The following is a 27,257-nucleotide window of genomic DNA, read 5'->3' on the forward strand; positions in this document are numbered from 1 at the left end:
TGGGTAGTATATCCAATGGGCGGCAGTGGCTCAGCTATGCTTGAGCTATGCTTGAGCCAGTGAGCCTCTGGGATGCAGAACCGTGATTCATGTGACTCTTTTTTCATGTGCATGGCTAAGCAGGCAGGGGCAAGTGACGATCGGCACTGCCATTGACATGAATCATGTTGGTGCGGGCGCTGATCTTCACTCAAAAAAGAGTCAGTGACTCAGACTGACAGCTGCTGCCTGTAATAGATGCCTCCCCTAGGTCCGTGCCTTATGGGCATAGTGACAAATTCGGCTCTGCTTAATTTGCCACACCAATCACTGGGTCTGACACAGCAAGGGACGTAACCACTAAGGGGCAGTCACCATTTCCTAATTAGTGCCCTACCCCTGCAGGTTTATTCCAGTTATTGCAGATGCCAGTATTACAGTATTTAGCAAATGTTGCATCCAGATAACACTGCAGCAGCAGCTACATGTACTGTATGCGTCTTTTAGGTCTTGCTTAGGGCACAGTGTATCTAGAACAATGGAAATGTAAAATAGAGATGTCAGCTCTCCACAGTACAAATAAGCCATCCATCTCTATTTTTATCCATATTCAATACCTTCCCCAGGAATATAGTCTCCTGTTTATGTAAATGGAGCTGATCCTCTGTGGCAGGGGGAGGACACACTGAAAAGACATCTGTGTCTCTTATGGCCTCTTCATGAATGTGTCCAAGTAGTTTATGGAAATTTCACAATAAAAGTAAATGCAAAAAAAAATTAAGGCGGCTTTTGACAAACAAGATTCTAGTTTTATACATTCAGAATCCCAATTGGTAGCAAAGAAAAGAGACTGAAATTTCCAGCGGTGTCAGGTGTTTAACATCAGTGCAATTTAATTTCAGGAGTGGGGTGAATAGTAATGAGGCGCTGCCGTGCCAAAGTAATTCTATACAAATATGTGTTTAAACTGTACGGAGCAAAAACTATTGTGAAATCATTTTATGCAGCCAGATAGTAAGAATAAAAACATCTTCAATAGCAGTATAGCCTGAGAACAGTGGTGCTGAGATGGGGGGGTATTTACCACCTGGGCCCATACGTTTGCCCACTCATTAGCTCCCCCCACACACACACACACCTGTCAGCCCCTTTTGTCTATGTGGTGGCGAGCGTGTGTGTGTGTGTGTAAGGGGGGGGGGGGGAGAGCAATCGCATAGTTCCCCCTCCTGATCTGCTCCTGACTGGGGTGCACCATGCGCTCTCCCCCTAATAGAGCAAGTGGGGCCACGTCATGGAGCCATAAAAAAAATTTTTGTTGAAGGAGGTGTGGTCATGCCCCCTTCCATTATGATATACCTCCCCATAACAGATTGGAGCTAAACTGTGAAAGTGGCACTACCATTCAGTATAAAGCTTAGCATGCTTTACACTCTGTAAATAAAGCCGGTTCTGCCACTCCATGTAAATACAGCCGGATCTGCTACCACTTTGTAAATACAGCCGGATCTGCTACCACTTTGTAAATACAGCCGGATCTGCTACCACTTTGTAAATACAGCCGGATCTGCTACCACTTTGTAAATACAGCCGGATCTGCTACCACTTTGTAAATACAGCCGGATCTGCTACCACTTTGTAAATACAGCCGGATCCGCTTCCACTTTGTGTATATATATATATATATATATATATATATATATATATATATATATATATATAAAAATATATATATATATATATCCGGATCTGCCACTGCTTTGTAAATATAGTTGGTTCTGCCACACCTTGTAAATACACCTGGATCTGCTACCACTTTGTATATATATATATCCGGATCTGCCACTGCTTTGTAAATATAGCCAGTTCAGCTACGCCTAGTAAATACAGCTGGTTCCGCTTTTTAAAAATAGCCGGTTCTGCCACAACTTTGTAAAATATAGCCAGTTTTGCAACCACAGCACATAGGAGTAATTGAATATACTGGTGCCAAAAAGGAAAGGGGTCAGCTACTGGTGAAGAGCATGCTAACCTGGTCACTTGTCTTAATGGATAGGAAATGGATGGACAAGACAATAGAATGGCAATAACATAAAAGGACAGCCTATGAAATCATGGAGCAGAACCTTATGGTGTAAGATGTAAGAAACTGGACAAGTGTTGGCCTTTAAAAGGTTTCATATACTGAAGCAGACATACCCCCTTCACCCCTTGGAATTATGATAGGCAAACTACTGCAACACGGAACTGCACAAAATAATAATCCATTATAATGTCTTTGTTATAACAGCAAGAACATCCATTCATCAGGCAATTATTAGAGGAAAAATGCAACACAAACCAGCTCCTTCAAAAGGTTTGTCTAACAAATGATGTGAGGTAAAGCCACGATGTATTTGTCCTATAAAACTCATGCTTTAGAACTTATTGCAGTAAAACAATCAGCCGTGTGTAACAGTTTCATCTTATCACTATTAATCATACAGGTATATGTTATATCACTATGCAATTTTACGGCACGGTTGTATTCTAGGATGTTGTCCCAATTGTTTTCTATATTTAGCAGATTTTATTATGACTCATATAGAAATAAATGTATTACCTTTGGGCACCGGCTCCACTGGCCCCAGTTAGACATTACACATTCACCAGGGCAGGAGAGAGTGCAGTTTCGCCTGGTTGTGGGAGTTTCTTCGTGGTTACAGTAAGTATCATTTACAAAGTCATCCTCAGCATTTTTGGATATATTTACACATCTAAAAGAAAACATAAAAGTACATTGTTGCATGTATTTCAGTAAGTTACACAGCTGCATAAAACTTTGGACTACATTTATGGAAACTGATTCAAAGAACAACTGCAGTGGTGATTATAGCAAACCATTACATACTAGTGATATTAGGGGCTATTCAGACCGGATCGCTACTCTGCTAAATTGCTGAGCACATGCCAAGAACACACGATACCTATTTATTTGTAATCTCTCAAATGTCATTTTGTCCAACACGGTCATATTCCACATTGCTTTGTGTCAGATATGGGGTACAGTATATCGTACACAGAGCTGCAATACAGAGAGAGCACATAAGGGGCTGTAGGCACCAGGGCCTGTAAGATGGAATACAAAGCTGGTTTCTCTTTCTGCTTACACAAACTGAAATAGAAAAATGTAACCCTCCAGGCCGATGTGTCCTCGCAGTTGGGAAATTTTACTGGGGCAATACATATGTCAAAGCGTAACACATGTTTCCTAAGGCGAGCTCAGGGAGGACAGAAACCTCCCGTTGAGCAGAAGGGAAAATTATAAGCTTGTTGAAGGGGCATTGGAGCAAGCATTGGAGATAATGTGGAGAAGCTGCCCAAAGCAACCAATCAGCTTCTGTAATTTCCTAGACTGTGCGAGATAAAGGTTTTGCACATTTTTCAATACTTCAATTATGTCACCAAAAACAGCCCTAAAATGTGTCGTTTTGATAACTTGCCTCCTGAATATGTGCAGCTGTTCTGGAGACCTTTTCCTGCCAATAATTCTACACAGGATCACTGTTCCTGCCCTTTCCTCCTAATTTCCACCATCTACTGATGAGTAAAGGAACACAGAAATTGTTTCCTGCATGTCCTTCACTCGCAGTGCATTATTTGGTAACATAGAAAAATACAGAGATTTATAGAATTTGATGGACTATAAGAACCATATGGACCATCCAGTCTGCCCTTTAGAGTAATGGGGCATACACACAGGTGATTTCAGGGCATTTTCTAAGTGATCTCACTTGCTCAGAAAATGCCCTTCCATCACTCTGTGGGTAGGGCCATAGCGATAGCGATGTGTAGCCCCAAGTGTTGCTATCACCCAGCGATTAATATCCAACATGCTGGAAAATCTCACTAATCACCGGTCAGGACCAGTGTTCTCACTGGAGAACACTGGCCCTGATAGATCGCTCAGCACACAGAGCTGACTAGCTTTCAATTCAATTTTGACTATATAGTTAAATTCAAATCGAAAAGACATTAGGCCAGATGGATCAAGATTCAAAAGTGATAAAATAGAGAGTGATAAACAGCCAGCCAATCAGCTCCTATCTGCTATGTTACAGGCTGGGTTTGAATAATGACAGAAATAATGACTGATCGAATGTGTACACTGCGCTGGGTGATTCTATCCTGATTCAATTTGAATAGAAAATTAATTGTGTAGGGGGCTTTACAGGAGTCATAGGGGAAGGACTAATAACAATTAAAAATGTATCAAGTAAGTGTTATCTCCTTGCAATGTCAAAGCAGGGTACCCTGCAAGTAGTGTCCAGGTGTTTGAACAGGAGGGAGGCCAAAAAGCCATTTACTCCAGTAGAGCATTCCGGTTATCCTATTTATCTCCTGTATACCTCTTAATAATGCTTTAAATATAATAACACTTTGAAAGTAAAAAACACTTTTAATAAGAAAAAACACATCAACCCATACTGGCTGCAGCCCATACCCTAATAGATACCGGCTGCAGCGCATACACTAATAGATAAATAGATACCGGCTGCAGCCCATACACTAATGAATAGATAACGACTGCAGCACATACACTAATGAATAGATACCGGCTGTAGCCCATACACTAATGAATAGATACCGGCTGAAGCCCATAAACTAATGAATAGATACCGGCTGTAGCCCATACAATAATAAATACATACCGGCTGAAGCCCATAAACTAATGAATAAATACCGGCTGTAGCCTATACAATAATGAAAAGATACCAGCTGTAGCCCATACACTAATGAATAGATACCAGCTGCAGCCCATACACTATGAATAGATACCGGCTGTAGCCCATACACTAATGAATGGGGATATCAAGAGGAGTGTGGAGGGGGAATTAAGTACCCGACCCAGGTCTAGTGGAGGGGTCCAGTGGGGCTAGAGCATCTCATCTATTCAACCTAGCATACACTGCTGTGTGCTGGGGTGCAGTGTGGCCAGGGAGGCTCTTACAGTACTATTGTACATTATTTTAACGGTGCATGGCCACACCTCAAATGAATAGGACATGCCCCCCAGAGAAATACCTGGGCCCGGTCAAGTTCACTACTGCCCTGCTAATGAATAAATAGAAACGGGCGGCAGCCCATACAGACTGTATGCTGAATCATTGAGCCCTACCCCCAATACCAAATGTTGCATTTAATCAGCATAATCTATATTTAAAAACAAAAACAAAAAACAATATCAACAATTAGGACAGGCTTACATGAATAAACAGTATTTTGTATCCTCAAAAGCATATTTTTGTAATTTAGTTTTTGATTAGTATCATTAATATTAATACATTAGAAATCCAAAACCGCAGATATTAATTTGGAACACCGATACACGGTATACTGGTCTGATAAACAAGCTGTAATAATTTGGGGGTGCTGCAAACAGCATCCTCAGCCAAAAAGATTTCTTACACAATGTAATGAATCCTGTGTCTGGAAGCAATAATATTATAAAGGAAATGAAAATGTTTCTCTATAGAGTCCATTCTGCCCATTGTGATGATGGATGAGCCACCAAGCTGCACAACCTCTACTCCGCTCTTGTCCCGCAGAATAGAATGATGTGCGCAGTATTAATGCATTGATGCTTCATCTGATAAGATGGCCTTTTGCTTCTCTGCCTACATTAACTTCACATACGTTTTCTTTGGATATATTTCACAGAGATTCTATACACCAGATACATTAATGTCAATGTAGACTGCAATATTTCCATGCAGATAAAATGTATGTAAATTTAGCATGTGAGATATCTCTTCACCTGTATCTTATTGAATGTTAACTAGATTTGTATTGTAGCTTAACCCCCAAATACAAAGTTATTTCTAAACAGCATTACAGACACAAACACATTGGAATAATATAATTAAAAGCGAAATGCTGCTCCTCGTCCCTGTACTGCTGCCGCAGGCAACTGTAGGGTGCATAGCACTCAGTTGGGTCTACACAGCCTCACTGACCTTAGCATATGCCCCGTTACCACCAGTTACTAGTGCCGGGTACGGTATATGGGGTTTACAATATCTAGGTCACTAGGTCGACCACAAATGGTTCTCAGTGACTAGGCTGAAACCTAAAAATGGTTGATATACCATAGGTTGTTATTGATAAAAGGTCGACACAAGCTTAATGTTGAATTGGACATGGTCGACACTCTAAAAGTTGACACAAGTTTTACACTGTATTTAGTGTCTATGTCAACATATGTCAACATGGACACCAAGTGTGCTGCATCCCCTCGCATAGCTCACCATGCTTCAGGCACACTATTATATTCTCACTAGGATAGTAAAGTACGAACCAAGTCGGTCTACACCAAGTAAACATGAAAAACCCGTCGCAACCTTTTGAGTGTCAACCATGTCCATGTTGACCTTAAGCTTGAGTTGACCTTCTGTCAATGCTGACCTATGATATGTCGACCATTTTCAGGTGTTGAGCTAGTCACTTTCAACCACTAGGAGTCAGCCGGATGACCTAGACATTGTCACCCCTGGGACCGCAAACTCCTAGTGTCGCCAGTGGAGATGTAAGTGACCTTTAGTTCAATGCACAGATATACAGAGCAGGCACAATGTGAAAATATCACAGCAAGACGGACGGACATGCTGGGACCTCTACATCAGCTTTATATATAACACTGTTTCAAGGTTGTCATTTTAACTACAGATGTCCGAAAGTTCTGCCACAAAGTTGTTCTTTACAGTCCAAAAATCAAAAGCATCTTCAACTATGATTTCTAATAGGCCGTAAAGCAATGCCAACTCTAAGGAAGTATTCCTGTGGAGCTAGTGGCATAAGTAGATATTTATATATACCCATATAAATAGTTTGTTAGGGCCCCTATGACCAGTACCACCCAACAGTGAAAAATGGATATAACACAGGGAAGATGCCCCTCACAGGTCTGGGCCCCATAGCAACTGCACTCGCTGCACTTATAGTAGTATGCCATTATGTAGATGATCTATTAATGCACAAGGATGGAAATTTCCCAATTTGCTTGTATAAGTAGTGCTTTGTGTATAATTTAATATACAATCTTTAAAGCTGGCTCTGCAAATACAGAAAAGATCAGAAGTCCCTACTGCATTACCTGTCATATTTATAGGAATTATCCCGCTTTCATTAGCTGTTAAAAATAGTTAAACAGTATTCCAGTTCTCTAGTTATCAAAGTTCTTGGATATGCTTTTATATTGACCAGTTTTCCGCAACTGAATATGCATGCCATCTGATAGCTATTCCCTTTCTGGCTGCAGACTAGGGAGGCCAATCCCGGGATCAGGATCGGCGGGATCCCGGGATTTGGCCTAAAAACGGCAGGGTTTGAATCCTGGGATTGAGCCTTCTAATCCTGGGATTGCTGGATTATTGCCCAATAGTTAAATACCTGGAGGCAGTGTGGCTGATAGGAACAGTGTGCTGTAGCGGCATCATGGCGGTGGCCAGGATGCGCTGCGTAACCCCTGACATCACATCACGCTGCACAGCCTGGCCGCCGTCATGCAGCTGTAGCACACTGTGACTGTTCTGTACTCAGTCGCCTGGCCACACTTCTGCCCGCTGGGCAGCTCGTCCCAGCTGCCCGCCCGCTGGAGATGGTCCTGCTACTGCCAGTCACCACCACCATGTAAGTGACAGTGAAGTGCAGGGCAGGGGAGATAGTGGTTTGGGATTAGTCTGCCTTTCACTAACGTATGGGGCGGGCAGTTTGGGGGGGGGGTGATGGGGGCAGGGGTGTTTTTTAATCAGGGAGGCCAATCCCTGGATCCCGGAAATTCTGAGATTGAGCATTTTTCAATCCCGAATCCCGGGATTTAAAAAATGCCCTGGGATTGGCATCCCTACCTCTCTGATATGATTGAACATGATACAGACCTGCTTGAAGACTCCTAGAAGTGTGGGGCCCTGTGTAGCTGCCCAGTGCGCGTTTACGTTAAGATGGCCATGATAAAAGCCCAGTTACAACTCTTCAGTAGCAAGTAGAGACAGAATTGTATATGGCTGCAGCACCCATCCTTGTGTACTCTCAGTTCCAGATCAAGATCATGTTAAATACATTGGTGCAGCCGGTGCAGTGCTTCAGGGCCCCTGAGGACAAAAAGGCCCACTGCTGCCCCTGTCACCCTCTCCCTGTCACCCACTGTGTTTCCCTGTCGCACTCTGCCTCCCCCCTGCATTTCCCTATCACCCTCTGCCTATCCCTGTCACCCACTGCTTTGTTGCATAGTTGCATATGGTGAACTTGAGTTGGGGTGGAGGAGGGGGCCCACATTATATCTTTGCACGTGGGCTCACCACCCACAAGTTCCACTACTGGCTCCATAAATAGGTATCGGTTCAACTCTGTATTTGTATTGCTTATGAAAATATGCAATACATATCCTCATTGACTTCAAAGTGCAATGATTGTATTCAGACGGGAATGTTTCCTATAAATGTCAGAAACGTGTTATGAAACCATGAGTTAAATAGAGTTTGGAACTGAATTATTATTTTACGTTGGTTCAAACTGGCAGCATTGATGTAAACAGTCCACAAATTACAATAATTGCAGACTTCTGAAATACACAGCGGTTCATTAACATGTAATTTTTACTTCTGAGTAGCCTGCTCAAAAATATGTTAATCTCCAGTGGCGTAAATAGCTGCCTTGATGTGCTAATGCATCCATTCTGATTAACAGGTGTTAGTATCAGCCAGTGTCACTAATCAATAAAATGGATTGAGTTTTTGTTCCCTGTGCCAAGGAGTTTATTTCCCTTCCCTGTTCTGACAAGAGACCTGGAGAGGAATTGCCATGAAATTTGTCATCTTCTAGGACAGAGACAACACTATAAAAGGACACATATAGCAGCTTTAACCCCTTACCGACGCAGCCTGTTTTTGCCTTCCTGACAGAGGCCTTTTTTTCAAATCTGACATGTATCACTTAAGTGGGGATAACTTTTTTTTGCTTTTACTTATCCCAGTGATTTTGAGATTGTTTTCTCGTGACACATTGTACTTTAAGTTAGTGGTAAATTTTGGTCGATACAGTCTTTTTTTTTTTGTGAAAAATACCAAAATGTCGTAAAAAAATTGAACATTTTGCAATTTGCAAAATGTTAAATTTTCTGCTTGTGAGACAAATAATCATACCACTCAAAATAGTTCATAACTAACAAAGATCATATGTCTACTTTATGTTTTAATCATTATTTCAAACTCCTTTTATTTTTTTTGGACACTAGGGGGCAGCAGAGTCAAAATTATACACCTAACACAGTAAACGCTGCTTTTGGCTGTTCACGTTTGAACAGCCAATCGCAGCGATCGCTGAGGGGGGGGCATCGGTGCCCCCCCTGGGCAATGAGGGAGGATGTCTGCTGTCAGGGACAGCAGACATCGTCCCTCTGTCACCGCGTCTATAGACGCGGTGACAGTTTAAAGTCATGACGTACATTTACGTCATGTGTCGGGAAGTACATCCCGACCATGACGTAAATGTACGTCAAATGTCGGGAAGGGGTTAAGCGCAAAAAAAAAAAAACCCTGCCTTATATATATGCAAAGAATGGCAGCAACATGTATTGTTGATTTTGTTGATTTTGACATGATATTCTATTGCCAGTTTCATGAAATAAAATTGATACAGAGATATAGGAGGGTGGAATTAAATCACTGATATTGTTTGTAACAATCCCTATGGTGCAGTAAAAACCATCCTATTTAGAAGCAACAATTGTATTGCATTTGCCATGGTTCCCCAAATTCAGTCCTCAAGGCACACTGATCGCCCATGATTCAAGCATTCCGATGCTTGAGCACAGGTGACTCTGGGGTTCATGTATCAAGCAGTTAAAAGAGAAGATATGTGGACCAGCGGAGAAATTGCCCATAGCAAACAATCAGATTTTAACCATTATTTTATAGACTGTACTTAATAAATGCTACCTAAAAGCTGATTGGGTGCTTTAGGCAACTTCTACACAGGTCCTCTGGTCTACTGTTTTCACTGCTTGATACATTAACCCCTTAATCAGTACATCAGATATCAGTTATTTAGCTTTTTAAAGAAATCTGTGCTCAAACATTGATATAATTAATACCTGCACTATGTATTTTGAGGACATCCCAATAGCCTCACAGATCATCAGAGCCAGCTCTAGCTAATTTTATGCCCTAGGTAAGATTTTGTTTGGTGCACCCAAGCACTGTCCCTAGTTCCCCCCCTGACCCATTGTTCCTTACTCACAGTCCGCTACACTGTATTTTCCTTTTTTACATTACACCACACTGTATTGCTCCTTATTAACACTGCGGGTATGGATCGAATGGTCGACCATAAATAGGTCGACAGTCATTAGGTCGACAACATTGGGTCAACATACAGCAAGGTCAACAGGGGTCTAGGTCAACAATGGACTAGGTTGACATGGTTTTAGGTCGACATGGGTTAGTTCAACAGTCAAAAGGTCGACATGGGGTTTTTGACAGTTTTTTGACCCGAATGACGACACAGTCAACATGGACACAAATTTAAGTGCACTGCATCCCCTTGCATCACCACACAGTAGTCTCCTTTGTACAGATTATGCCACAAGTAGTGCTAGTGCACCTTATACACATAATGCCACACAGTAATAACAACCCTTATACACATAAGGCCGAACAGTAATGCCCCTTACACATTATAACACATACTAATATTGCCCTTATACACATAATGCTACAAAGTAATCCCCTTACACATTATGCCACACATTATAAATTACCTAATACACACAATGCAACACAGTAATGCTGTTTACACATATGCCACACATTATTACAACCCAGCACCCCCACCCCCCTTCCCCCTGGCTTGGCTGTAGGGAGTCCGTCCGTGCAAGCTCATTCTACTGGACTCCACAAATGCCCATGGGAGGAGAGCTGCTGTGGCCAGGCATGCACAGCAGCCCTCCCCCAGGGAAGGTGGCCATTTTTTGTTACAGCCCACTGCTGTCTCCACTCTCTGCTTCCTGCATTAGCACTCCCCCTGCAGTTGGCTCAATTGTATGAGATGCATGCCCTAGGCATTCTAAATGCCTTACTCATTTGCCTAGTTTGCCTATGACTAGAGTCATTTCTTCGGGTCTTTTAAATATAGAACTATGAATTTCATTCCAATGGCATCTTTATTGCAGTTCCTAAAGTGGGAGATGAAAAGTTAAACTGTTGTACCTTAAATATTACATCTCAGAGAACACTCCCTGTAAAGAAACATCTGGCTATATGTAAGATGTGGTTTTGGGAGGGTTAATTGAAAAAAACAGCTCTGTCTGAAAATTAGTCACAAAATATATTATATTCACACTATTTAAAAAAAACAGCAAGATTTAATTCAGAAGCAATTTTGCTTCCCGATTGTAAATCAAACTGAATCAGTTACTGTAAACGAACTAATTCCATGTACAAATGTAGCATCTTTAACCCCTTCCCGACATTACATATGACGTACATTTACGTCATATGTCGGTTGCGGGGGAATCAAGCCAGCTCACGGAGTGAGCTGGCTTGAAAGAGAGCAGGTAATGGCTGTATATTACAGCCAGGTACCTGCTCTCACGGCCACGAGCGGCGAGTTCGCCGATCGTGGCCGTTTAACCCTTTAAGCACCGCGGGCAAAGCGCCCGCAGTGCTTAAATAGCTGATCGGAGGGGGGGCGCCCCCCTACGGCGCCGATCGGGGCCCCCCGCGGCGAGATCGGAGGGTGCCGATCGGTTGCCATGGCAGCCAGGGGTCTAATGTAGACCCCTGTGCTGGCCGTATCAGCATTCCTATTACATCCTGCCTGAGGCAGGATGTAATAGGAAGTGCTGAAAATCACTATGTTCAGCCATAGAGCTCTATGGCTGAACCTAGTACAGGCGATCGCGCCCCCTAGTGGTCAAGTACACTAGGGGGCCTTGTAGTAAAAGTAAAAAAAAACAAAAAAATAAGTTTAAAAATAAAAAAAAAATTAAAAAATATTAAAAGTTCAAATCACCCCCCTTTCCCCATTTCACAAATAAAAATAAATAAAAAATAAAAAAAATAAACATATTTGGTATCGCCGCGTTCCTAAAAGTCTGATCTATTAAAATATAACATTAGTTATCCCGCACGGGTAAAGGCGTAAACGGAAAATAATTCCCAACGCCAAAACTACGTTTTTTGGTCGCATCGCCTACCCAAACAAAAATAACTAAAAGAGATCAGAAAGTCGCCCATATCCCATAATGGCATTAATTAAAAAGTACACTTCAGCCCGCAAAAAATGAGCCCTCACCCAGGTCCGTAGGTGGAAAAATAAAAAAGTTATAAGCCGCAGAACATGGCGACGCGACGCAAATTATAAAAACCGTAAAATTTTCTATTTTTTTTTTTAGTGGTAAAACATAACGAAAACTATATAAGTTTGGTATCACCGGAATCGTAACGACCCATAGAATAAAGATAACCCATCATTTTAAACGAACTATGAACTCCAAAAAAAACGTAACCAGCGCAAAATTGTGGAATTGCGTTTTTTTTTCTTTTTTACCCCACATTGAATTATTTCCTGATTCCCCAGAATATTATACGGCATAGTAAATGGTACCATTAAAAAGTTCAACTTGTCCCGCAAAAAAAAAGCCCTCATGTGTCTATATAGCCGGAAAATTAAAAAAGTTACGCTTATGTGAACGCGAGGAGGAAAAAAAAAAAATTAACAAAAAAGGCCTCGTCGGGAAGGGGTTAAGAACACTGGGCCAGATTTTCATTACATTTGCTTTGATATGACAATAAGTCACTGTGTTCATTGAATTAAAATGGTGAAAATAAAACAAACAGATATATAAATGCAAAACAAATTCTTTAAAACAAATCACGAAGACTGACAATTGTGTATATACCTTTTCTTAATCTGATCGCTACCGGGTGTAGACAATTGATCAGATGTCTTGAAAAAGGTGTTTAGACACCGAAACGCGTCGACAGCCAGTGTGGAGTGTGAGCAGCCATCACCTCTTTTGGACCTACATTGAATGTATGTATTATACAAACTGTATTTTAAAATTAATTTTTTTAATTTAATATTTTTTTTTTTATTGGATCGTCTGTGTCTGGATGTTTTTGGATATCTCTGGACGTTTTTTTTTTGGTATCCTTCCATTGTTGGGAAGGAGGATTTTAATCTGGTTTTGCTGTTAAAAATAAATATACCTTTTTAAGAACTGTGTTGAAAAAAACTCTTTGTAAAGGTGGGGTACTTCATTATCCATATAAATTAAACGAACCCCAAACCACAATTTTTGGGTCCTAAATACTAACCACATATGCTGAGTATCTGAAGGCAAAGAAACCGTTATATGAAGTGAAAGGCTTGTATAATCGTAAGTTAGGTACGCATATCATCTACTTCGATACTGCTATCATTAGGTATATATCTGGTTACTATATGCATGTAATACACAAGGTGGAGGATATCTGATCTTCACAAAGATACCTTTATGGGTGTTCAGCGACACTGCACAGTGTGAATTATGGTACGATCTTCGTACTCTTTCTAATTATAACTTTAAGAAGCGAGGTACGCTCACTTTCACACACACCTCCTTTCCTCACGGGGTGTATCATATATTGAGAAAAAGACAAACCTACACATTGCTTTGTTTTGTCTTTTTTCTTTAATACTCGATGGAGAAAAAAAATATCAATGAGATAAAATCAGAAGGAAATGAACACGCTACGGGCACATACAACAACTTATTTATCGTGAGTGGGGGTACGTCCATCCATTATTGAACTTTATTACACAGTACAGAAAAGAAACCTTTATATATGTACCTTACCTCATTTTTGGGTAAGTGAGGTATGCCCACTTATTTTCCACTGGGGTTAAGATATCACAAAGTAAAACAAATGTACACATTGATTGTTTTTTTATTTCATATGTTCATCTATGGAGATGAAGATCCCACCATAAAAGGTCTATCTACAGGAGAAAGAAAACACTATGGGCTTATACATCGCTATGGCTATAGAAATTTATAGGATATGACCTGAAATGGCGCACTGCTGCCTGTGAACTGTACTTAACCCTGGCTATCACCAAATAACCTTTACAATACCATACAATCACAAAAAATGGGAATTTCCAATCATGGAAAGAGGATTAGAGTGTCTATATCTTCTTATATTTTTCAACGATCTTCAAAGTTGTTACTCCGCCATATGTGGGAAGAGTTAGAAGAGAATTTTGACGATTAGATGTGGTTATCCCAAATCTTAGAAATAAAGAGGTGGATGTATAACAAAGAAAATTGGGCGTACCCCACTTACGGTAAGTAGGGCAGTGTAAAGGCCCGTAGCGGTTTCTTTCTGTTCTTCTGATGTTGTCCTTTTCAAGGTAAGTTTTCTCGACGTGGATAGATGTGCAAAAAAAGATATATATACGAAATCAATATATAGATATGCACTGTGTTGATTGTATTTTTTCAAAGGTGACCCCGTGAACTCAATATTAGGTAGAAAGTGGTGTGAAGTCGTACCTTACTCACCAAGAGATAAAGCAAGGTAAACACATAAAGGTTTCTTTTTCTATATTCAAGGTGATTATTTCATATGGAGATCAACAATGGGTAAGCGTACCCACACTCACGTGGAAAGATGTTATCTTTAAGCACGTAGCGGGTTCTTTAGGTGGATTCAATTGCGATCAGCAGACCATTGTTTTCTCCCAGGATGTGATAGTGAATAAAACAATATAATAAAAAATTGTGTCAGATTATTTTCATAATATTTATATGCCTTTTTCACAGTGGCATATATCACAAAAAGTGACTGTGTGCTTTGTTTATTTCTAGTGATTTATCGGGTACTGGTCTCGTACCATAACTCACACTGAACAGTGCAGATAAACACCCATAAAGGTATCTTTGACAGAAGATAGATTCCCTCCACCTTGTGGTAAATAATGAGAAAGCTTTATACCAGGAGACTATGATCTTTGAGGATACTGAATTTGCGTACCCAACTCACAATTCTAAGAGTATTACACCGCCCATCAAGGTATCTTTGTCTTTAGATAGGGATCCCTTGTAGTTAAAAATTTTCCTTTTCCTTTAAAATACTCCAACAGCAATATCTTCAAAAGTTGTGTTTTTATTGTGCAGTAAGAAACAGGTAAAAATCCTCCATCCCAACAATGGAAGGATCCCGATACATCCAGTAAAATCCAAGTTCAATCCCCAGAAATAGACAAAAATAGTAACAAAAAAAATAAAAATTTTAAAAAAATATTGCTAAAATACATACAGTCGGTCCAAAAGGTATCCAGAAGGGAAAGGATGATGGCTGCTCACTCTCCACAGTACTTGTCAACGCGTTTCGGTGTCTACAACACCTTTTTCAAGACATAACTGTGGAGGGTGAGTGTCCATCTTTTAGTGAGAGCAGCCTATCAACATACACAGGAAATGAGCACAACATATCATATATGATTCATCATTAAAACGTGTATATACAGCCTTGAAACATACTATTCATATATTAAAAGTCCATCTACTAATCAGAAATGTGGAAATTCATGCCTTAAGTCCATAAATGGCATAGAAGAAAGCTCCGGTGTTAAGGCAGCATAAACGGTCGCCATGGCAACCCACATATTGCTTCCGGTGTCAGGGAATTTTAGCCTAAATGAAACAACACAACGTGGTAATATAGATATTTATCAGGAGAAAAAGTTCCGATCCATCCAGCCATAAAGGGATCTCTTTCTTAGGTGAGATATAATCGCCGTGGACTGTAAAGGGAGTGGCGCACGGTCCGTCATTATTCATAAACAGTGGAGCTTCCGGTCGCTGGACCGCAAACTACGGAAGCCCCAACTGTTCAAATGATCTGGCCGGACTGTTGCTTCCGGGTATCTAAACCGCAAAATGCGGAAGTGACTGGTGCGCGTCGTGCAGGGGTGAGGGAATGTCGTACGGTCCGTCATGACAGTAGAGCTTCCGGTCGCTGGACTGCAAACTGCGGAAGCTCAAGGTGTTCATATGGTATTTGGACCGCAAAAATGCGGAAGTAGCTGATGTATAACGTACAATATGTGTTGTCATGGCGAATCCGCTTGTCTAATACAGAAGACAAAAAAAACAACAATTAGGATTGCACAAAGGTTCATACAAACTCTAAGGTTATGGGTTAGATGGTAAATACACGATTTTATTTCCATATCACAATAAGTGTAGTTAGACAAAACCCATATCATGGATGACTATTATGCTCCATTATAGCGATATTGCACGATTTCTAGGGTGATGAGATGAAAATCGATTTAAACCAAAAAGGAGAATAACTAGTTCAAACAGTGATTCTGAGCCCCCATCTCTGGTTATAAGAACCATTTTAGCTCAAAATCACTGTTTAAACCTCCCGGCAATAAAGTGTTACAGTTAAAGATGAGATTCATCTCCATTCTTGCCAAGGGGGTGATGGTGTCATTATGTCTCAGATTCTTTCTTGTGACCCTAAGGCCACAGAAAGAAACTATTTCAGATGGGGAGCAATTGTGTACACTTTTGAAATGTGATGAAAATGCGTGCGATTCGAAACCATTTTTTATGTTTCGAATGTGCTCACCCAATCTTGTCTTCAATACCCTTGTAGTGCGACCTATATAATGTTTGTCACAGCTACATTTTATAGTATATATTACATTCTTAACATTACATGTAATAAAATCTTTAATATCTATTTTATAATCATTTATTACATATTCTATAATTTTGCTGGTACCGTTCCCTTTTATATTTCTGCACCCCACACAGCTGCCGCACCTGAAAAAACCCTTTGTACTAATTCTTGACATAGGTGGTTTAGTGGTATAAGCACTTTTTACTAGGGCTGATCTGATGTTAGGGGCTTTACGGTATATGTGCTTTGGAAATTCTGGAATCAGATCTTTCAGTATAGGATCACATAGTAATACTTTCCAGTTTTTGAAAATTTTCTCTATCCTTTTGTGTTCCTGTGTGTATGTGGATACAAAGGCAAACGTAAAGTTATCTTTTTTTGACCCTTTAGTGCTTTTAGTATCATGGTTGGGGATATCTTTGATTTTCAATATCTCTATCTCCCTCTCCAATTTTTCTCTTTCATACCCACATGCAATGAATTTAGTCTTCATGTCAGAGGCTTGCTCCAAGAATATTTTATCATTGGAGCAATTTCTCCTCAACCGTTTGAATTGCCCTTTTGGGACTGAATTGAGCCATTGACTATGGTGGCAACTCGATGATGCAATATATGTGCCGGAGTCCGTGGGCTTGCGAAAGTTTTTATGTTTCAAAACCCCGTCCTCCACATAGACCGTTACATCAAGAAAATTAATGCTCCCCTCCTCTATCTCAAAGGTTAATTTTATGTTGCGGTCATTATTATTTAAATGGTCGCAAAAAGTTTGGAGGGTCTCTTTACCCCCTTCCCAGACAAAAAAAATGTCATCTATATATCGCGCGTAGGACACCAGACTCGCCCCAAGTGGGTTGTTGGCCCAGATGTTATTGAGCTCCCATGCCCCCATGAAAAGGTTGGCATAACTTGGGGCGAATCTGGTGCCCATCGCGGTGCCTGTCCGCTGGATGTAAAACTCTTCATTGAAGAGGAAAAAATTGTTTTGTAGGATGAAGGATATTCCTTCTAAGACGAATTCTTGGAGGCCTTGTGATTCTTCTGATAATGAGAGGAAATATTTTGAACTCTGTATCCCTATGTCATGTTCGATGATCGTGTACAGAGAACTGACATCGGCCATAACTAAGAGAAGATCTTTTTTCCATGTAATGGAATCAATTAGTTTAATAAAGTCCCCAGTGTCTTTGAGGTGGGATTTGTTAAGTTGCACCAAAGGCTGGAGATGATGGTCAACATACATGGATAGGTTACTAGTGATGGATTCCACCCTGGAGATTATTGGTCTTCCGGGGGGATTGATCAGACATTTGTGTACCTTAGGTAATATGTATATGACCGGAGTTATGGGTTTTTCATTTAACAGAAATTTAGCCTCACTAGCAGAAATTATGTTTTTATCCAAAGCTGTTTTTATGAGGACTCCTAATTTCTTTAGGGTGCTAGACTTAGGATCTCCTCTAAGTTTCCTATAGGTTTGTTTATCCTCTAATTGTCTCATAATTTCTGCCTTATATTTTTCTGCATCCAATATTACTATCCCCCCCCCCCCTTATCCGCAGGTTTTACTATTATCTTTTTATTTTCCTTCAGATTTTTCATGGCCTCTTTCTCTTTATTTGTTAAATTGGATACTCCTTTCTCAATTTTTATGGATTTAATATCCTCCAACACTATACTTAATGTGAGTGGGGTACGTCCATCTATCCCCCTTCTCTATTATTCTTCTTCACTTATTAATAGTGAAACACAGATAATAATAACTAACCATTGGTCTCTCTGACTCTTTATATATCATCGAGAGTATTTTGGGAGAGAAAATTGGAGACACTAGAGCAGCGGTTCTCAAACTGTAGGTCCTGACCCCAAAGTGGGTCCTGGCCTTCTCAGCATGGGGTCGCGACTCCATGCAGCTGACCATCAGGCTGATAACTTTTCTAATCTCAGTCAGTGATTCAAGGAGTATGAAAAACCTGTTGAATTGTCTGTTACTTCAGACTCCTCCCATAATTTTGTGCCTCCACAATGCTGTCATGTATGTGCTGTCTGCTGACTACACATGTGATGTGATGGACTTTTGCAGTCACTTGCTGGGGTCCTGTCATTATTTTTATTGTCTGATGGGGTCCCAGAGCAAACTAGTTTGAGGAACCCTGCACTAGAGCATGAAAAGATCCTTGGGATATTGATGTTCTGAGCCATTATTTTGTCTTATTGCGCCACAGATCTTGGAAATCCTTATTTTTGTATTGTAGGGTACAAAATCTCAGGTGCGACCCGGCTTGCAAGCACTTTCACACTAGCCGCCTGAGCCGGCATAAAGCCAGTGGGTGTCTTAATTGGGAGGCGGGCGAGGAGGATGCTGACAGATGTCAGCATCTTCCAGCGGCACCTTTACAGTGAGTGGGACTCAAGACCCCGGGTTGAAATCCCAGAACGTTGAAACCGGGAAAATCTTTCCAGACCCTTTCACACTGCCCCATTTACCTGAGTGTTCATGTGCAATAACCCGGGAAATATTTGTCAGTGTGAATGGGGCATTAACGGCTTTGGAACCTTTCTGACATACCCAAAGCATCCTCACGTGTGATAGCATGACAAATGATCAACTGGAATGTTAATCTGTTGTATTTAATGCCCTTTAGTTCAAGATACTGAAAATCTTAATGATAGGTTTTACAAATGTATTATAACCCTCTTTTTGAGCATAGTAAAGACTCTCCTTGTTGAACTTAATGCAAACAGCAGGAGTTGACCTTCTAAGACGCCACCTCCAGAGGTTCTGTAAAGTTGGTATTGATGTGTGCCTTGGGTGGGGGGAGAGTAATAAGCAAAAGTTTTGCCTAGGGTGATGAAAACCTTGCACCGGCACTGTATATAGGAGGACACATCTGTAGAAACTGCAGTTTCTGCATAGTTTTATGAGTTGTTGCTATGTACTAATAGCCTACTGGAGGACATTTCACTACAATCTCCTGCAGAAGGCTCAGTAGTGTAGTAAGTTGTTGTCCTGGTCATTAGCAATAAGGACTTTTTGGAGTTTGGCCCGTTAAGTTTACACCATGGCGTAACTTTCTTTAATACCATGGAGGATTCCAATCCCTCTCCTGCAGCCTCCATCTGGCTCCGGGGACTGATACTGTACATGTGCAGTGATAAAGATCCAACAAATTTGCTGGTGTAGGTATAAAAGGTATAAAATTGTTGTCCCTGTGGGTTTAGTACATAGCACTGATATTTTGTTTAGTACATAGCATTGCTATTTTCGTTTAAAATTAAAATATATGTTATTATACCTATCTGAATCGACAGTCCCTTACTGATCAGAACTTTAGTTACGAGAGAACGCTTCTTCCCATCCCAATAGTATATCATATGTGGCAGATGGGTTATCTAGTTGCTTATGCAGCAATATTATTACTTATGGAAGCCCCCACCCAATTATCATTTCTTATCATAGCCTATCTCAGGGACTCGGAATGTGTTTTTGGACGCACTTACCATTGCAGATACACTCGGGACAAGTTTACAGAATCCCTTTACTTGTATGCATTTATCCATATGTCCCAACTGTCCCGATTTTCAAAGGACAGTCACTTTATTTGTGATTATGTTGCTGTCCCATCCACTGGTAGCAATGTCCCATGGGTTGAGTCCCTCTGTCACTTGCTGTCATGGAGACAGAGGGACATTGGGCATAGCCAGCAGTTCACAGAGCACTGGCTATGAACCCTGCAGCATTCCCACGAGGTCAAGCCCCATTCCCCAGAGGCCACGCCCCTATCGGTTGTTATGACTCCTTGGCTTTAAAAGTTGTGAGGTATGATTCATCTGAGTGTCTGTGTATGCTTTTAGCAGAGGTTACTATATAAAGATGTAGCCCATAGGCTACCGTGAGCTGAATCCATATAAAGACGGCATTAGCTAAGCAAAGATGGCTAAAGCAAAAATTTATACAGCAGGCATCTGGTAAATTGCCTTGATACTAAAAATCAGGTACTTCTTTACTTTCACGGCGCCAGCATGGCGCCGCGCGTCAGAGTCCCCTTGCGGGGCTCGCTTCGCTCGCCCACGCTGCGGGCTCGGTGGCTCGCTACGCTCGCCACGCTAATTAAAATCAACTCCATGCCAACATGGATAGTGGAGGTATGAACTATCCATGTTGGCATGGCGTTAACTTAGTTTATTTTACTTAATTAGTGGCGAGCGTAACCCGGAAGTACGCGCGGCGCCATGCTGGCGCCGTGAAAGTAAAGAAGTACCAAAAATCATACTGAAGCTTCTGTTCTGCATAATTTCCAGGAGAATTGAACAAATTTACCATTATACAGTATATCATAATGATGATTAATAAATGTTTTTCTTAACCAATCCATTGAGGAATAAATTGGAACACTGTTGGTTTAGCCCAACACAATGACAGCCGCTGCTGTATGTAGGAGGCAGATAAACTTGAAATCAAACAATTCTGATTAATACATTTATTAAATACATTTTAGTCCACACAGACAATGAAAACCGCTCTCCAAGTAGGTATCCGCTGAAGAGATATAATTTCCTCTGTTTGCATCACCTTAATGCGAAGTGAATTAAAATGACTAGCGGAAACAGTCTATTTCAGTTTATCAACTGACAATCTACAATTGGGAAATATTACAATACAGTAATTGATAGTTTTAAAAATGCAAATGACTTACCAGAAATAGAACAATTAGTAGCACGCGGCAGAACAACATTGTCAAATAACTGAATTTTAATAACGTTTCAAACCTTTTGTCATTGCACATAGATCAGTCGCTGTGATATTACTGCAGATTTCACTCACCGTACTTTCCTGATTTGTATTCCCTCCCCGCAGTCAGCAGTCTTCTCCTCGCTGTGGAGTTTGCAAGCAGACCAAGACTCGGTCACCCACAAGTACTGATTGCATTGATTATAGCACGGGATTGCCTCGTACACCTGTCAGGAGACACACAAGTGCAGGATGTAAACAACGCTAATCAGTGTAAACAGCTGTCACGTTATATGTGTGCATAATGCAAAGTGTGGCGTGACTTAAATTATGTGCTTATTTGTGCACCACAGGCAGATAACAATGTTACATACTACAGTATGTACAAATCTGCCAACATTTCCACAGTGTGACAACATTCGGCTCCCATTCCCCATCCTATTTCCAATTATAGTAAACTAGGCTTAATTAGCAATTACCAATTAGTTAGCAACAAATACATAATTCATGCTAATTGATTATAAAAGGAGGAAGGAGGGGAAATGGAAGGAGGGACAGGAAGCAGAAGAAGGAACATTGGTTATGAAGGAAAGGATGTATAATATTGAAAGTCTATTATAGAATCTATGAAGGGTGTAAGCTTGCAGCCTAAGTATCATCAGAAGTTTACACAAAACTAGTAGTATTTTATACAAATTAAGGCTCAGGACTATTTATTATAAATGTGACGCAGGAAATATCACAGATATCGCCTGCTTACCTTTCACTACCAATGTGGCTGGCCTGCTGCCCCAATAGACTAGAATGGGGTCATAAATTCATCAAGCTTGATTGCGAAACATTCGCCATCTTCAGATGGCGATTGTTCCCACACCACCGCTCCCGGTCACAAAGAGGTATCCACTGCTCAGATCCTTCTGCTGGTAGTTACGCATGCATGAACCCAAGTACACACATGCACAGTAGATGTCGGATCAGCTTTCTCCGCACTGGAAGTCAACATTTAATAAATACGGGCCTCCCAGTTCCTAATAATTTACATAATGACTAGTCCCCTTAACCAATTGCACATTCCAAATCGTATTGCATTCGTAAGGTTCAATAGTAACAACTGAAAACTTAGCATTAATAAATTGGAAATGTACGTATTGTAAATATTATAATACGTAAATTGCCATATACATAGATACATTAAAACCTGTATTTATATATGTTTCTCAATCATTAGTATATACTTATTATGTATGAGTAGATACAATAATACACTTGTACTTATAAACGCATAGGTAAAATGCATGGTAAAGACACTACTGGATTTTAAAGAAAAATGGCATTTAAATCAATCTAACTATATTTAATATGATTTAACTAAGAGACATTTGTATTTGCTTGTACTTTGTATACACTTCAAATATTTCCATATTGTATTGTCATTGGCACACGCAGGGAGGGTTTCTGAGCACACGCAGGGAGGGTTTCTGATTATTCAAACTGACTCATTTCTGTTTACAAATTTGAAAATCGAACTTGGTGAGAAGAAATTTTCATTGGATTAGGAAGTTATAACCGCTGTCAATTACTATTTTACAGTCTTTGGGGTATACTTTTTCCGATGGTATAAAAAAACTCGCTAGGTCAAGTGTGTAGCCCTCGAGGGAGACTATGCTCAGTGAATGCACCAGTTGAGCTGGGATAATGGGCATTATTAAGGCCTGTTAGCACTGCAGGTGGGAAAAATGTAACAAGTGCAGAGAGAGTTAGATTTGGGTGAGGTGTGTTCAAACTGAAATCTAAATTGCAGTATAAACATAAAGTAGTCAGTATTTACCCTGCACAGAAATATAACTCTCCCTGCACATGTTACATGTGCCCCACCTGCAGTGCAGCATGGTTTTGTCCATCTGAAATTTCTCCATTGTGAGACGAATAAAGGGATTCTATCTATCTGCAAAAATTGCAGCCTTGCTAACAGGACTGAATTGCTTCCATTCTATTATGGTAATATCTATTTGGTAGATATATAAAACCAATGAAAGTGCTAGAAAATAAGTAACCATACATCAAAGTAGTTGCAGGTATAATGGATATATAATAGTATCAAAATATGAAAAAAAAAATACACATACATGTACAGTATATATTCGCACGGAGGACCGATGTTGAGCATCTGGGCGCGGGGGGGGGAGGGGGCAGAGGGCGCTAGGCAGCCCCATCAGCATTTCATGGGCGTTCCCATAAGAACGCTGGACGTTCTCAGGCTAATGAGGCCATGGCGGACATGCGGGGGATGGGCAGCTGACATCACCGGATGTCAGCTGCCTACCCTGTCCTCGCACAGGGTGCTCGCAGTTTAGAGTGACTATATAGGTCTCTCTGAACTGCGTGCGCGGGACCATCGAATGATTTCTCCCTGCCTGTGAATGGACGATTGTGTAAATCATCCATTCGCAGCCGTGCGGGGGGGTGGGTGTTGGGAAACTGCATGCGAGGGGGGGGTGGCCGGCACTGCTGGTGGAGGGCGGCGTCTGATGGACCGCAAGGCTGCGAAATTTGCAGCCTTGTGAGTCAATCAGAATAAGGCCCTCGGTCATGCTGCTGATCAGTTCTCCCACACTTCCTGTGCCCCCAAAACAGAAAGGCCCTCCATTTTTAGTAATGCAGAACACAAGGCTGCTGGGAACTAAGGGCCTTATTCTGGTTATTGTGGTCCGTTCCAAATTCTTTTGGAAATGACCAAACGCCACACCGTGCGGACATTCTAAGAATGCACGCCCACAGGTCGTCCGCATCCCTTCGGACGACTCTCTAAGAAGAGGGAGTGTCTTCGGACTACATCCAAACGTGCGTGTGCGGTGGGAACACAAAGATTCTGCACTGTCTTACAGCGTTCGGACGGGAAGCTGGCCGTACACACCGAGTTGGTGTATTTCCGAAAACCTCACTACTCTATTCAGAACTCATGCTTCTACAACATGACACACTTATGCAGTTAGCCAAACTCATAACAAATTGTTTATTTTTAAATGTAATCAATTAATTCCTAATTGATACTTGTATTTGAAATGGCCCATTTAGGCAGCAATGCTTCCAATTGAACCTGTGAAAAGAGTGTAATTAATCACTAATGAGTAGAGGAGCGGATTGTATTGTGGTCAGCTGAGAGTGCTTCAGGTGCGGGCATACTAATTGGGCGAACCGAATGCCTAGCGCATGAACAAGTGCTCTCCGCAAACTGAAACTTGCTTATGGACACCGCATATTTCATGCGTGTTGGTTCGCTTGCAGTCGGTGTCCTGTCCGAATGCACGCCTACCACAGTTCGTACACTCCCACGTGTACACCCAGATTTACGCCCAGTTTTGCCCACTTTGAAACCGCGCCCTTGTGTACGCCCATGTTACGCCCATATTTCCCGAGCCACTTCGGTGCACATTTCTGGACGGTATTGACGAGAACGAGTGCGGAGACACTACATTGCACATGCGCATTGCGTTGCCTACGCATGCGCAGACGGCTAAAAAGCGCCCTCCGAAAGAATTCGGAATGGACCGCACCAAGCAGAATAAGGCCCTAAAGGTGGAGAATATTGGGTTGAACAGTGGAGTGCTTTATATTTTTGGAAAGTCAAACAGTTTAGTTAGTGGGTTTCCACTTGAGCTCTTACAGGTAACACAGCAAATAAAAATGCTGATTATATAACGTTTCAGAACAATCATCTATTTTCCACTAATAGTCATAAATATGCAAAGTTTCCCCACACAACAAAGATAGTTTCTGAGTGAAAAGTTTGAGCGGAAGATGAAGTTGATATACAGTACAGTCTCATCTAAAAGACACAAAGAACACTTCAATTGCTTATCTCTAGAAAATATTTTAATATAAAACATAATGTAAGGGATACAGACGGGATACAGGCTTAAATGTAATCAAGTTGTATTTCATTTGACAGAAATTCAAAACAAGTCTGTTTGGGAAGAAACAAATAATAATTCCTAGAAGATATCAGAGGCCAGGATAGCTAGAATCAAACAGAAAATTTACATATTTTATATTCCTGTCCCATCTAGTGTGTGAAATCTATTTGCAATACTTGGATTTTATTTAATACTTCCTCTAGTTTTTTTTCTCTTTGAAGCTCCTGCAGCAGCAGCAGCAACTAGCTTTGGCACTTCAACATCAATTATAAACACTTTCAGCCCAGTATGTATTATCCTTGCATTGCTTGGTAATGTTGCTGCAGCACAAATCTCCGACTGTATGGACCAGTGAGAGCTATCAGAGTGGAACCACATCCACATTTTTCAGTTTTGTAGCATGTATACAGGATAGTGACAGTGGAAAATTTAAAATAGAATTCTACCTAAATGTTTGTTCTTTATATGACTTGTAGACCTTATTATTATTATTATTATCATCATCATCATTAAAACACACACACATTTCTTAACAGGAGAAAAACACAAACATTGTCCCCAACAGAAAAAACATGTTTAGGGTAATTCAATTAAGCACAATGTGAACAGAACGGGGAAGGAGTCCCCAGAGTTTTAAAATTGTCTGTGCTAATTAGCCCTTTAGTCGGCTTTCTTCTTGCACCCTCCTGAGGGTGTGGACAGAGATCAAACTAATGTAAACTACTGTTGTGATACTGTTTTGTCCAGAAAGAGATAGCATGGAGATAACAGCATTGCAACAGGAAATATAGTTGGAAAATGCCGGTTGTCATACCCACACCGGAATGCTAACTGGCATTTTCCATCTTAACTACAGAATGTATTGCAAACAATTGAAAACCTCCTGGGACTCCTTCCTGGTGCTAGCCACATCCCACTCAATTGTCCCCAATTAACAAAAATACACAAAAATAAAAAGGAACACACATTGTCCCCACAGGGAAACAAATCTCCCCCCCCCCACACACACAAACACACACATTGTCCCTCACAAGAAAAATCTAAAACACATAGGCCCCCACATAAAAAAATAGAAGAAGCATAATGTTCCTTACAGAAAAAAAATAAACATATTGTCCCCCACAAGAAATAAATAATAAAAACATTAATTATTGCCCCAGTCCCACACTGAAGACTTACCAGAGCACATGCTCTGTCAGTGGCAGCCCGGGAAACTTATGGGAAGGCGCCCTCAAGTGGCTGTTCTGCTGAAATGTCCCTGGACCTGACCCTCAGTATATGGCAAAGGATATGCTGTGACAGGAACAGATGGAGCCCTGCTCATAGTTTCTTCGTTGAGGCATGGGTGTGATAGATATACTGCAACAAGTGTGCTTGCCAGCTTTCATGCGAGTCTGTGGGGACAACTGTCCTTGACCTCCATGCTGCTGTCAGTGCAGCAAAGAGTAGCTGCAAGACTGAGAAGCAGCGCCACGGGAGAGAAGTCACATTTTCGAAAGTATGAATGGGGCAGACACAAACAGTGCTCCCCACTGGGTCCGCAGAGGGGGCAGTGGCGGTGGGCGCAACAGGGAAAACCTTGTCAAGAGAACCCCTGACAACAAGCAGGTACTATAAGGGAGGGGGACACCAGAAAGTTTTTCGGCAGAGGGGAGCGCAACATATGTCGGTACACTACTGATAATAGTCCATTTATCACTTCATTAGCCAGTCCTGTTAGCCGCTTTGCAATTGTGACCCAGCTTTGTCAATTCATTTATGCAAAGTAGACTGAAAAATTCATTAACAGTTAAATATAAAATACTGTCATTCAGTATCCTGATGGTCAGGACATGGCTAGCAGTATCCCGACAGTGAAAATCCAGATGGATCCTGATATGTAGTTAAGCTCTATTCCCAGTGGCAGTTTTTAGCTATGGG

The 27,257-nt window shown here is 41.1% G+C and overlaps 1 protein-coding gene across 1 annotated transcript in view; it reads right to left on the reverse strand.

The window, feature by feature from the left end:
• THSD7B (thrombospondin type 1 domain containing 7B) overlaps positions 1-27,257 on the reverse strand; it is a 443,716-nt gene that overhangs the window by 70,896 nt on the left and 345,563 nt on the right. The window contains exons 16-17 of the mRNA XM_083153878.1: positions 21,517-21,650; positions 2,579-2,732 (exon numbers count right to left, since the gene is read on the reverse strand). Coding sequence (XP_083010004.1) covers positions 2,579-2,732; positions 21,517-21,650 — 288 coding nt within the window. The remainder of the gene's footprint in view (positions 1-2,578; positions 2,733-21,516; positions 21,651-27,257) is intronic.

This window comes from Crinia signifera, chromosome 7 (assembly GCF_055691185.1).
Source record: "Crinia signifera chromosome 7, ASM5569118v1, whole genome shotgun sequence".
Taxonomy (NCBI): domain Eukaryota; kingdom Metazoa; phylum Chordata; class Amphibia; order Anura; family Myobatrachidae; genus Crinia; species Crinia signifera.